The sequence below is a fragment of the Rhipicephalus microplus genome, chromosome 1 (genome assembly GCF_043290135.1).
Source record: "Rhipicephalus microplus isolate Deutch F79 chromosome 1, USDA_Rmic, whole genome shotgun sequence".
NCBI lineage: Eukaryota > Metazoa > Arthropoda > Arachnida > Ixodida > Ixodidae > Rhipicephalus > Rhipicephalus microplus.
In genome coordinates, this window is record NC_134700.1 from 151,260,633 (window position 1) to 151,273,204 (window position 12,572).

The 12,572-nt window shown below is 47.3% G+C and overlaps 1 protein-coding gene across 1 annotated transcript; it reads right to left on the bottom strand.

Moving 5' to 3' along the window:
- Positions 1-1,939: 1,939 nt before the first annotated feature.
- LOC119177818 (membrane metallo-endopeptidase-like 1) lies at positions 1,940-4,051 on the bottom strand. Its single transcript, XM_037429007.2, has one exon. It carries the CDS (start codon positions 4,049-4,051, stop codon positions 1,940-1,942), a length of 2,112 nt encoding a protein of 703 aa, XP_037284904.2.
- Positions 4,052-12,572: the final 8,521 nt, after the last annotated feature.

A 12,572-nucleotide genomic window follows, 5' to 3' on the forward strand; every position in this document is an offset into this window, starting at 1 on the left:
CACTCTCCCTCTCCCCTCCAGTGCGTGAATTTGCTTTAAAATGACCTTTAGGATACATGCAGGTAGAGAAGGCGTGTTAAACGATGTAACATTGCTTGGCTGTAGCGTATTGTCGCACGAAATGCCACTGCGGGAGACTTGGCAGTGAAGGGCTTCCTACTGATTGCAAACGCGTGTGAAAAAGTTTATCTTCAGCCACAGGATTAAACAAGTGCGCAGCTATGTAGGTGCTTGTATGCCCTTACAATCTGTATGCCCTTTATATAATGTCTTCTCACTTTTGAGAAAAAAACAGAAGAAACGCTCGCATAAAGCGTTCAATAGCTTTATTCTAGGTAAAAAATGCAGCATATCCACGGAGTGAATGATGGAGAGTGGGACGAAGCATTCATCCGTCCATGCGTCCGTCTGTGTGACCGTCCATGCGTCTGTTCGTGCGCCCGTCCCGTTCATGCATCCGCCTCTGCGTCCGTTCATGCGTCCATCCATGCATCTGTCTGTGTGTCCATTCGTCCATCTATTCAACACTCCAAGTCCCACTATCTCACATCTTTTTATCATATATTCCCATATAGAAGCACCGCCATTCAGTGGACATTCCAAGGACTAAACAAGAGGTGGCACACGCACACTTTCTCAAGGCTTGCGCTTCGGGTCTACTTCCCACCTTCAACCACCTTGAGTTCATGGTATATACTAGTTCACTGTATTCATGGCACTGCGGCCCAATGTTCGCTAAACCTTTCTAAAACGAAGGAGGTTATGCCCAGCGAGTATAACGTAGCAACCTTTTCCTGTCAGATAGTGCTCAATGTACATGCCAGTGGCTGCTAATGTGAAATGAGAGACAGGAGGATTCAGCTTTTAATTTCTTACGGCTTGCGCTTCGTATCTGCTTCCCCCCCTTTAACCACCTCGAATTCATTCATGGTATATACTAGTTCATTGTATTCATGGCCTACGGCTCAACACTCGCTAAACCTTTCTAAAACTAAGGAGGTTACACCTAGCGAGTAAAATGTAGCAACCCTTTCTTGTCCGTTAGGGCTCAATGTACCTGCGAATGGCTGCTAATGGGGATCGCAGCGTGCGCGTTGACTAAAAGCCGGATGCTCCTGTCTCTCATTCCCCATTAGCATTCATTGGCATGTACATTGAGCACTATTTTTTATTTTTAAACAACGTACAGAAGAAATCTCTCACCGGCACCACCTTGGAGGTCAAATGTTATACCTATTTCGGGTATGTGCCTCTGGTGGTTACGTAATACGAGGGACGCACAAGCCACGTCATAAGGAGCTTCGCCCCTAAAACCTCCCATACTTGCATGTTGCAGCTCATTGGGGTTACAAGAGTACAGCCCCGCTATCGCCTTGCCAGGCTATAAGAGAAGAGCGCAAGACCTATCAATGTTTTTCCAGTTCATCTTTGTTATTTCACTTACTTGTAGTGGTGAGAATTAGCCCACTGTGCAGTGATACAGCACACAAGTTTAATATCGCATGTGCACGTGTTGGGTACATACCGTCGAGGCTCATCACAAGACACTGCAGACATAGCAAGTATTTAGGAGAAATGGCGCACAGTGGCGACTGTATTTTATCAGCTCTTGCAGCCTCTATACAAACACTTCTAAGACTACGCTCTTATGATGCAAGAGTATGCTCCTCATCACGCGGCTTATGAGACGAAAAAACAACAACAGATAATGCGAGACACTGAAGATGTTTAATTGATGTGCCACTGAAGTCAATATTCTTGAATTGCAAACACATCTGTAAGAAAAACTACGAAACATAACACCCAGGTATGGGATCCCGAACAGACAGCCGATACCACGCTGAAACTTACGATATTATTCCGCATTGTTCAATCGAATTGCACGCTCTATTTCGTTTCTACGCTCTTTCGGTAACGAAGTGCTTCGCGCCACAGAAAGTCAATCGAAGAATGTGCATTTTGAGTTTGCACTCATGGGCGACCCGAGGGGGCAACCGAACGCTTCTGCAAAGGGGTAGAAGTGTCGGAGCGGCACATTGCACTCTTGCTGACTGCCTTCTTTGGAGCAGAGTGCGTAGCAGTGGGTCATAAAAAACAACTGGTCGTCAGAGTACTCCTCGAGGTCTCGAACTCGCAAGTCCTGTACGGAGTGTCCACTGCCTTGAATCTCCTGGACGGCCACTTTGTACGCCGAGAAAGACACCTCAAGCGCAGGTATCCAAGGAAAAATGCCCATCACCTGATGTCCGGCCGCCTGTCCTAATTCACATCTAAGCCGTTGGTTGTATTCGGCAGATAGTGTCTGGCCCCACCAGGTGACGTTTTCCCCATACTCGTTGACTGTCGTGCCTAACGGGTCGATGGCCTTGGCTATCTCTCTGGCCAGCAGGACTCCCGAGCCACCGTACTTCATTGCGAGAGTGCCACCCGTGTAGAAAAGTGGCGGATCAAGCGCCGCCGTGGCAGCGTCAACGGAATTGCGGAGATAGGTGTACGCATATGGTTCTTGGTGAAATGTGCGTCTTTTCTGGTAGACATCGTAAAAGCGGGCGTGGTTTTGCAGCTTCTGGTAGAATTCCGCGGTGGACAACCAGCTGTCTACGAATGCACTCGTACTTATGTCTGGAAACCTTGCGTAAAGTCCGGCGCGCACGAGCGGAATGAAGAAATGCTCGGAGGGCAGGATGTTCAGTTCCGTGTTGTTGATCTTTCGTTCACCCTTTTCCGCGCTTTCTCGGTCAATCCAAGCGCTGCTCTTCAGAGCAGATACAAACTCATTCTTCAGGCTTTGCACGAAGCTGTAGACGCGTCCGCGTACCTCGTCCGTCGGATAGGTTCGATTCAAGTACCCAGTGGAAGGGAGAAGTCCAAATAGAGAGCTCACGTACTCCAGGCACGCTAGTTGTACTTTTTCACGGTCGTTGTCACGGAACATAAGCTCTGGCTTTGCGGCCACCACCCACAGGTGAGTCTGTATAAATATCCAGGCAGTGCCCATCAATATTTGTGGATCGGGATAAGCGCGGAAAAGCTCGTCAATATTTTTCAGGATGAGGGAGTCTTCGACCACCACCCAGTCCTTGGGATTCCAATTGCGCTGAAGTGTGATGCTGTGTTGACGGTTGAGAAGCTCGTGCCACTGGACTTCCCTAATATGCGGTGTCTTGCTATCAAGTTGAGAGATCGCCAGCCATGACTGATCACCCTCGCTGTTCTCATACCGCGTGGCTTCGATTAAGAACGTTTCTAGCTGACGCAGGAGTGAGGCATTGTACTGCACGTTCTTTAGGCCTAAGACTTGCATGTGATCACGGATGACCGTCGCGTACTCTTCCATGTTCATGGTATTCTTAATGCGATTCTCCCAGACGACGCCATGATACCGCCTACGGAATATCAAAATAGGGCCAATGACCTTGCTGGGGACAACGTCTAGGTGGAACTGGAAGTTGGTGTCGTATTTTGCGGCCATGTAGAGCATCACTTCCAGTGGGTGCAGTAGAGAATCGTTGGCATCTCTGACTGGCCAGATGAGGCCAACTGCATCCATGAACTGGAGCAGCGCTTCGACGTTAGTAGCCGCCTGCACCTTCGAAGGTTCGTAACACTGGTAGTACAGTTGACTGGCTCCACCAACATGCAGCATGTCGCTGTTAAGCTCCACAATCTCGTTCTTCTTGGCGTCCTGGTTCATTTTGTCGAGAACAGAAAGCGTGGTGTAGTCGCGTTTCCAGCCACTGCAGACGAATGCATAAAAGTCGTTGCAAGGATCGCCGCTGGCATTTACCGTGTGCCGTAGCCGCTCGGCGTGTTCCTTGCACGAGTCGGAGACGCAGTACCCTACCGTCTTTTTCGTCCAGATTAAGACGATGTAGACAATGATTACAGCCACCATCAGTGTGCAGCATACGGTGGCTGTGACAGCCAGCTGAAAGATTTTCCGCTTCGCTTCTTGATTTGTCTCGAGCGTGGAGGGTTGCGGCATCTTTGAGGATCCGTCATCCTGTGCCAGGGACTGAAAAACAAGGTAGGCAGCATCACGAGTAGGCATCATCACACCTAGGGACAAATACTATGCTATATATACGACACAGGAATGTTGGAAGACATTTAGGCTCAGCGGCGAAACGTGGCTAAACAACGCCCTCTTGATGTATAGGTGTACGAGCACCAATGATTGCAATAGATAAGTCTACCTCAGTTGTGAAGGAATCCTATGTCAGACACTTATCGTGCCTTCGCATTCGTTGCCTCAATACTGCACCAAATCGATCATGCCTCCACGTGCGATCCTTTCATTTGGCAGCCCTGGCCTTGTTACAAGCGTTTTCGAAGCTGTGTAACTGCCTTCCCCCTTTTTTTGTTATTTTGTCGTTCCTTTTAATATTGGAGCTATGCTCTGAGCCTTTATCCGCAAGGGGCAGCATTATGACCATACAATTTTCAAGGTTCGTTCGCCCCCACGTCCTGCAGCCCGTGTTTAGGCGTGCAGGACGTGTTCTAGAGTTATCTGGACATCCAAATAGCTATACAAATTCAGGACTGAGCACGTGCAGCAAGTTCTTTGCGCATGCGGCGAACGCTTGGACCACCAAAACTTTGACGCCGACGATAGCGATTCCAGCGGATTACGTCAAGTGCATATGCGCTGTTACATAATTTACCCACTTTGTTTTATGATTAACAGATGGTACAGTGATTGATATGTGGGGTTTAACGTCCCAAAACCACTATATGATTATGAGAGACGCCGTAGTGGAGAGCTCCGGAAATTTAGACCACCTGGGGTTCTTTAACGTGCACCCAAATCTGAGCACACGGGCCTACAACATTTCCGCCTCCATCGAACAGATGGTACAGTGAATATGTACTGCATTGAAAAGAAATATGTAGTAGTAAATGAATAGTGCCCCAGACGGGTGATCTCATTAAGAAAAAAAGAACTACTAAATGCAACGCAATATATCACTATACAGCACTACGTACGAGTAAGCACCATTTTGGCAATTAAGTACCTATTAACAGTTCGGGTATAACGCCCCAAAAGCATGTATGGTCCATGCGACACAGCTGCACTCCATAAATTACTCGCAGAAATGTCTGGTATTACCCTTCATCGAATTTCTATTCTAAACGGTAAGAAGTCCGCTACAACGTTCCTAGGAATAAATAACCAATTTGAGTTCATTACAGCGTAAAAAAAACAAAAAACTTGGCAGATCTCACGTACAGTGGGAATCGACGATATGCGACGCTTGAACGGGGAGGACTGATATGTCACTTTAAAATCAGCATACCGTTATGAGGTGGACGTAAATTATGGTTTACAATACTTCCATGTCATGATTACTTTGTTTGGGCCAGACATTTGTATTCGTCGTCCATTCACGTCACGTAATACCACATATACCAAATACGGTATATGCGAAGCTAGCGAAACGGCCGCGTGTGCGCCATGAGTGTAGCATGAAGTCATGCTTTACATGACACGCATGTCATGATAATCATGTTTGGGCACGTCATTTACCTTCATAGTCTATTCACGTCACGTAAAACCAAATTTGGTGCATGTGAAGCTAACGAAACGGTCACGGGCGCATCATGAGCGTGGTATGTAGTCACGTTCTCACATGACAAGCATATCATGGTTATCATGTTTAAACGTGTCATTTTCCTTCTTCGTTCGTTCGCGTCACGTAATATCGAATTTTCTGTATGTAAAGCTAGTGAAATGGCCGTGAACGCATCATGAGCGGGGCGTGTAGCCATGTTCCTACATGACACGCATATCATGATTGTCATGTTTGCACCAGTCGTATACCTTCGTCATCCATTCACGTCACGTGTTACCAAGTTTGGTGTAAGCGAAGCTAGTGAAATGGCCTCTAGCATGCAGTCATCTTCTTACTAGACACGCATGTCACAATTTCTATGTTAGGGCCTGTAGCCTATGTTCAACAAGTAGTCATGTCATACCGTACCCGTTTGGCAATATAGTGAGTGAACGAAACCACTGTCAGAGCAGCAAGACCATAATAACATGTAAATCATTGCATTCATGACCTACACGTCATGATTTTCATGTTATGACTAGTCAGTTATGCTTGTACTGCACTCATGTTACGCCATACCAAGTTTGGTATAGATCCGATTATCGAAACGGCCAGCAGAGCTAGAAGTCGTAGGTGGTTAGATAGATAGATAGATAGATAGATAGATAGATAGATAGATAGATAGATAGATAGATAGATAGATAGATAGATAGATAGATAGATAGATAGATAGATAGATAGATAGATAGATAGATAGATAGATAGATAGATAGATAGATAGATAGATAGATAGATAGATAGATAGATAGATAGATAGATAGATAGATAGATAGATAGATAGATAGATAGATAGATAGATAGATAGATAGATAGATAGATAGATAGATAGATAGATAGATAGATAGATAGATAGATAGATACGCTCAAAGTCGCTGAAGTTCGCTAAGAAATGCTTCGCATTTAAAAGTCGTAGGCGGCTAGATAGTTAGATGGATACGCTAATGTCGCTGAAGTTCGCTAAGAAATGCTTCGCATTTAAAATTCTATGAGTGTATGCTCCTCAAAATTACACCATCTCCCCGAAGGGCGCCAGGGGGTGATGCAGAGCATCGCGGTTGTGCAGCGCTAGCAGTCAATTTTGGAATCAAGAAACTCGCTAGCAGACGCTGCCTGCGTCGGCTTTGAGAGACGTTGGGGGACAGGAGAGAGAGGGATGGGACGCGCATGCACAGTGAGGGAGGTGGTAGGGTAGAAGTGGTAACGCGCAGCTGTTGGAAAGAGAGAAAGAGGAGAGTCGCGGAGGCATAGTGCGAATGCCAACGCCGGACGCTGGTCGCCGGACGTGCCCGCGTGCTAGAGATTCTCGCATCCAAAACGTTCCGCTCAGCAGCGTGCATCTATTTGCCGCGACATGCCTTGTCTTGATTGTGTGCTGTAAACATATGAGAGAGAGAGAAAGAGAAATAATTTTATTAGGTTGAAAAAATGAAGGGGTTTAGCAGCTAGATGGGTGGGGCCCCATGTCCAAAGCTCCAATGGCTTGCGCCGCCTGGCGGACGTTGTCCAGGAGTGCTTGTTGCACCTACAGAGCTTCACGTTTCGCCCATGATATTGATACACTAAGGCTCTCCGGCGTAACACTTCTCAAACTTTCTCCTTGAAGTACACGTATCAAACGACATAATTGAACAGCCACAATGGTTGTGCCATTAATCTCACAAACTTGAAAGAGCGCTTAAGCGGGTTGATCCGTTTGCGACCGTCGTACATTCTTAAAATCCACTTTGCGGAACGCCGGCATGCTCTGTAGCGAAGCCTACTAAAATTTTTGAACTCAATGTTGTTGGGGGCGGGTATTGAGGGCTCGAATATCTTATTTTAATTCATATCTTGGCTATACATGATTATATCATAACGAAGCAAGCAGTAGGAGCAGCGGTAGCTAGGTACCCCATAGTAAGCTGTGCGTTTCACTGTAGAACACATGCAAAATTTTACGCGGCAGCAGCTAATTCTTGTTTCAGATAAATGGGGTATTCGAAAAAATTATTCCGGGATTCTCAGAAATAAATAAAATGACGTGTTTTCCCGCTGCCTACGTAATTACTTTTGTGGAGACGGGCATCCTAAAGGAACAGTGATGCGTGAAGTTTTTTTTTTTTTTTAGCGAAGAATGAATGGCGTTGACGTTGCGTAGACGTTATTCTATTTGGAGCGCTAAGAGAGTCCGAAGGCTCGACTGCGCGTTCGTGTGAATTCAACGGTTTCGATGCGCCGTTCCGGTTAATTTTTTGTGGAGTTGTGATCGCGAGAGAGAGAGAGAGAGAAAACTTTATTTGCGCATAACGCGGAGCATTCCAAATGGTCGGGCCCCTATTCCAGGGCTTCGCTGGCCCTAGCCATCATCTCTACCCGTTGGACCAGCCAGCGCTGATCAACAATGGCCGAGCTGGACAGCAGCGCCTCCCATTGTTCCTCTGTGTTATTCATGTTGTGGTGTTCTTCATTGTGATGCGTACACTCCCACGTGATGAAGGCCTTCCAAATTCTAACCAAAGCTCACAAGGACCTCCCAATTGAATACACCCAAACCATTATCTGGGCGCCGGGGCACGAGGGCGTCACCGGAAACCAGTTTGCGGATGAGGCGGCTCGAGGCTTCACAGATTACCGAGCTTCCTTGCACACTGCAATAGAGGGTCCAACGCCCCTAGACCCTAACTTTGGTGCAATTTTTCAGTACTACAGGGACAATAGAAAAGTGTATCCAGCACCGCATAAGAAACTTACAGCAATAGAATCGGTGGCATTACGCAGAATCCAAACAAACACATACACGAACTTACACAGGCTGCATGTATTCTACCCCACAGCATACAAAGATATATGTCCGTGGTGTGGGGCCAAACCAACTCTGTGATCGCGAATGTGATTATTTGAAGCTACAGTCGTCGCGACCAAGTAGCACGCAATCAGCGTTCGAATGCTTTACCATCCACCGTGGCCCAGGTATGCGTCTCCGGTGGCCTCGTCGCTGCTCGGTCCAGCATCAATTTCAGAATCGCTACTCAGAAGAGGATCGAACCGAAAATGATTCGCCACGTCACGAATCACTGCGTTTCCGTATTCCTCGTTTTCATAGTCGTGTGTGGACACTGATTACTATAATAAGGGTGGTGAAGACATGCCTATACACAAGCGCGCAAAGCAGACAAAATGTCAACTGCAAAAATGCGTTCCCATTTTGTGTGACCTTGTGATCAGACGGGGTGGGACCGCGAGAGGTGACCGCTTGGCTGCGCTTTGCAGCAGTATTAAATTGCATTCGATACTAGCCATACTAATCGATATTACATACAATGTCTGTTCCTCTGTTGCACAATTAGTACTGAATCGTTACTAAGCGATCGACAACTTCGCGTTGATTCAATAAAGGTGACATTCATCAAGCTTATGACTCCGCATTTTGGGTAAAGGCGTCCGGAATCGAAAGAATAGGTTAACATTTGAGCAGGCAGAGACAGTTGATCAGGCCAAATGAAAAAATTGCAGCTCCTCGTAACAAGAGGCTGTTGCCGCTTTCACATTTCACAGAAACAGCCGCGGGCAAATGTCAGCGAGTAATGTAATCGCACCAATTTCGCCAGTAAAACGAAAACTGAAGCTTGGAAAGACACATTCACTACGTTTCTAACTCCAAAACGCGGCAGTAAGCAATTCACGGGGAGCTTAAGTGCGGAGTACACCAGCACAGCCTCATTCAGATGAAAAGGACGGAGATGGGAGCATACACACCATTCACATGTCGGGTGAGCAGTATTCATCGCAGATTGTCGTCAAAGACGCAACTACAGTGCAAGAACACCTGTCCGTGGGACGTAACTGCGACACGGACGAGACGAAGTAGCCACAGCCTACTTTATGCGGTTGGCAACTGGCCACGTGGTGAAGCACCCCATAGAAAAGTTTACATGTTAGAAGCAGCAACATGAATTGGGTCACGTTTGTACCCTCCTCCTCAGACATGTTTGAAATAAAGAAGTGGGGCATGCGCTTGAGTACGAGTGCGAGAGACAAGAAGAAGGTGGAGAGTGAAGTTATAATTAAGCGCATGCCCTTGTGCAGTGAACACAGCTTCCAGCCACGGGTCGTCATTCATTACACATTTAAAACCACCATCGGGGGAAGTGAGTTTGTCTGTGGTCAATATATATGAAACTAGTAGTGCATGATGAAGTATGAATTTCTAAGTATAGTTTTTCCCAGTAGAGCCGAGTCAGTAAGGAAAAGATCTTGACCATGTACATTGAGGTTTGTAAGCTCAATGTTAGTTCCTCGTTATCCAAGTTGTCTTGTACATTTTACCGAGGACAAATATTGTACTAAAATAGGGTCGACACGAAGACGCTATATACTCACACTTCGCCCGGTTGATTTGCTGGTCTCGGTGTCAGCCAGTTGTTTCCGCTTGCTAATCTCGATTGAAGAAGTGGACATCCTCCTGCTTTGCTCGATTTCACTCCATGATTTTCGTACACTCGCCTCTAATCCAGCCAGCTTTTGTCGCCCGGATTTCGAATGTCGGTGATGGTGAGTGGGACCCTGCATTCGAATAAAATAAAGAACTTTCAAATCGAGACATACAGCGCGATTTCTTATTAAAGGTCATCCCTGAGTTCATTATTCCTACGTATGATTCGTTATTCCCGAGACATTTGAGGTTGAATAGTCAAATTCAGCTGGCATTAGGTGGTTTGAACTGCTGTGAAAAAACAACAACAAATATGCCGAAGATTGCAGGCTTTTTTTTGTGCAGTTTCTATTAAGTACTCAGAATTTTTCATAGCAATTAGGCATCTATTTTAGTGCCATCGCTGTTGAGCTGCTTCTTTCTGGGACAATTATTGGCTCACTCAAACCGCATTGAAGATGCAGTGATTGCCCGACAGCATTATGAATTAAAAGAACATAAACAATCCCTTTGCACTGCTAACAGAGCGTTGTTCGTTGCCAGCAAATGTAAAAGTGTCTTTAACAGTGGCATGCGCAAATTGGTAGAGAGTGCTCTATTCTCTTTACTTCTTTCTTGCGCCTTCCGACGGTGCTGGCTGCACTTTAAGCGGGGACGAAAACGCTAGAGGACCGTCTACTTAGATGTAGATGCATGTTCAATCATCTCAAACAATCTCGCAGAGCCCTCCACTACGACGTCCCTCATATTCATATCGTGGTTTTGGGAGGTAAAACCGCAACAATAATATTGGTCAAACTCCCCGGACACGTTGATGACTAAATGAACCAGCTGCACCCTGCGTACAAAAGTAGAGGTCAGGCGCTAATAACTCACCACCAAGGTGACTTGAGGTGCACGCTGTGGCAAGGACTTCGTTTTCTTGACCGATCCGGCACTGGATTTTGACCCCTGTCGCATGCTGTCGGTCCTCGATGAGCGAAGTTTGAAGCTTGGTACGATGCCAAAGAGTGTACAGGCCCTGCCGGTAGTGCTGCAGAGAACAGCGTTGAAGGTGGACCTTGCAAAGGGACGACGAATAAGCCTTCCTGAAGGCAGATGATTGGTCCTTGATCCACTTGGTTGACGCTGAAAGAGGAATCAACTCCGTTTTGACCAACCTACGTCGAGGCTAGGTGGTTCCTTGGCTCAGACGTCTGATGCCTTGGGTAGCGATGCGGAGCAAGGGCGCAGAACGAGACCGTACCCGGGCAGCGCCAGACTTCTTCTTCTATGGCTCGTGACAGCTTTCTCAATGACGATGATTGTTGTAGTTGTTGTTCCTTATGTCACTGTCTAAAAGTCTCACTGGTGCGCATCGGGAAGAGCCCTGGCGCCACCACGTTTCAATGAAACGGCGCACCTTGGCACCACAGTACCATTTTTATAGATGTTCCTTTCTGCTCCAACGATTCATTCTGCGACATGGTCCGCCCCAAGAACTGCTCAATGACCGAGGCCGCGTCTTCCTGTCTGAAGTCGTTGAAGCCATTCTCAAAGAGTGCAACGTTGTTCACCGCAAAACTGCTGCTTACCACCCGCCGACGAATGGCCTCACCGATTGATTGATTGATATTTGGGGTTTAACGTCCCAAAACCACCATATGATTATGAGAGACGCCGTAGTGGAGGGCTCCGGAAATTTAGATTACCTGGGGTTCTTCAACGTGCACCCAAATCTGAGCACACGGGCCTACAACATTTCCGCCTCCATCGGAAATGCAGCCGCCGCAGCCGGGACTTGAACCCGCGACCTGCGGGTCAGCAGCTGAGTACCTTAGCCACTAGACCACCGCGGCGTGGCGGCCTCACCGAACGCTTCAACCGTACGCTCGGCGACATGCTCTCCAAGTACGTCGCTGCCGATCCCACAAATTGGGATTCCATTCTGCGCTTCATCACCTACGCAAATAATACCGCCCCTCAGAGCACTACTGGCTGTTCACCTTTCCTTTTATTATATAGAAGGCACCCGTCGCACGCCATGGACACGATACTTCCGTTGAAGCCAGATCCTTCTGTGGGGGTGCCTATTTCTGCTACAGCCAAGCTTGCTGAAGAGTGTCGAGAACTTGCAAAGACCTTTACTGCGCATGATCAAGAGCGGCAAAAAAAGCATTCGCGCTGACGCTCGCACTACTGCGCCCGCGTTCCTCCCTGGAGCGCTCGTCTGGCTCTCGATCCCTACCACCGCAACTGGCTTATCTTCAAAACTAGTGCCAAAATACGAAGGCCCCTTCCGTGTCGTCAAATGCACTTCCTCTGTCAACTACTTGATAGAACCATTCGAACCATCTTCGGACATGCGCCGTCGAGGACGCGACATTGTTAACATGAAGCGCCTCAAGGCCTACCATGACCCGCTCATTGTAACCATCTTTTAGGTCGCCAGGTGGCTCCCTTTTCGTACCCAGAATAGTTGTGGCGACCCAACAGGGCGACCCAACTGTGGCTCATCCTCTCCAGTGCCTTCTAGTGGGTCGCCCTTTTCATAAAAAGTAGAGCAGCTC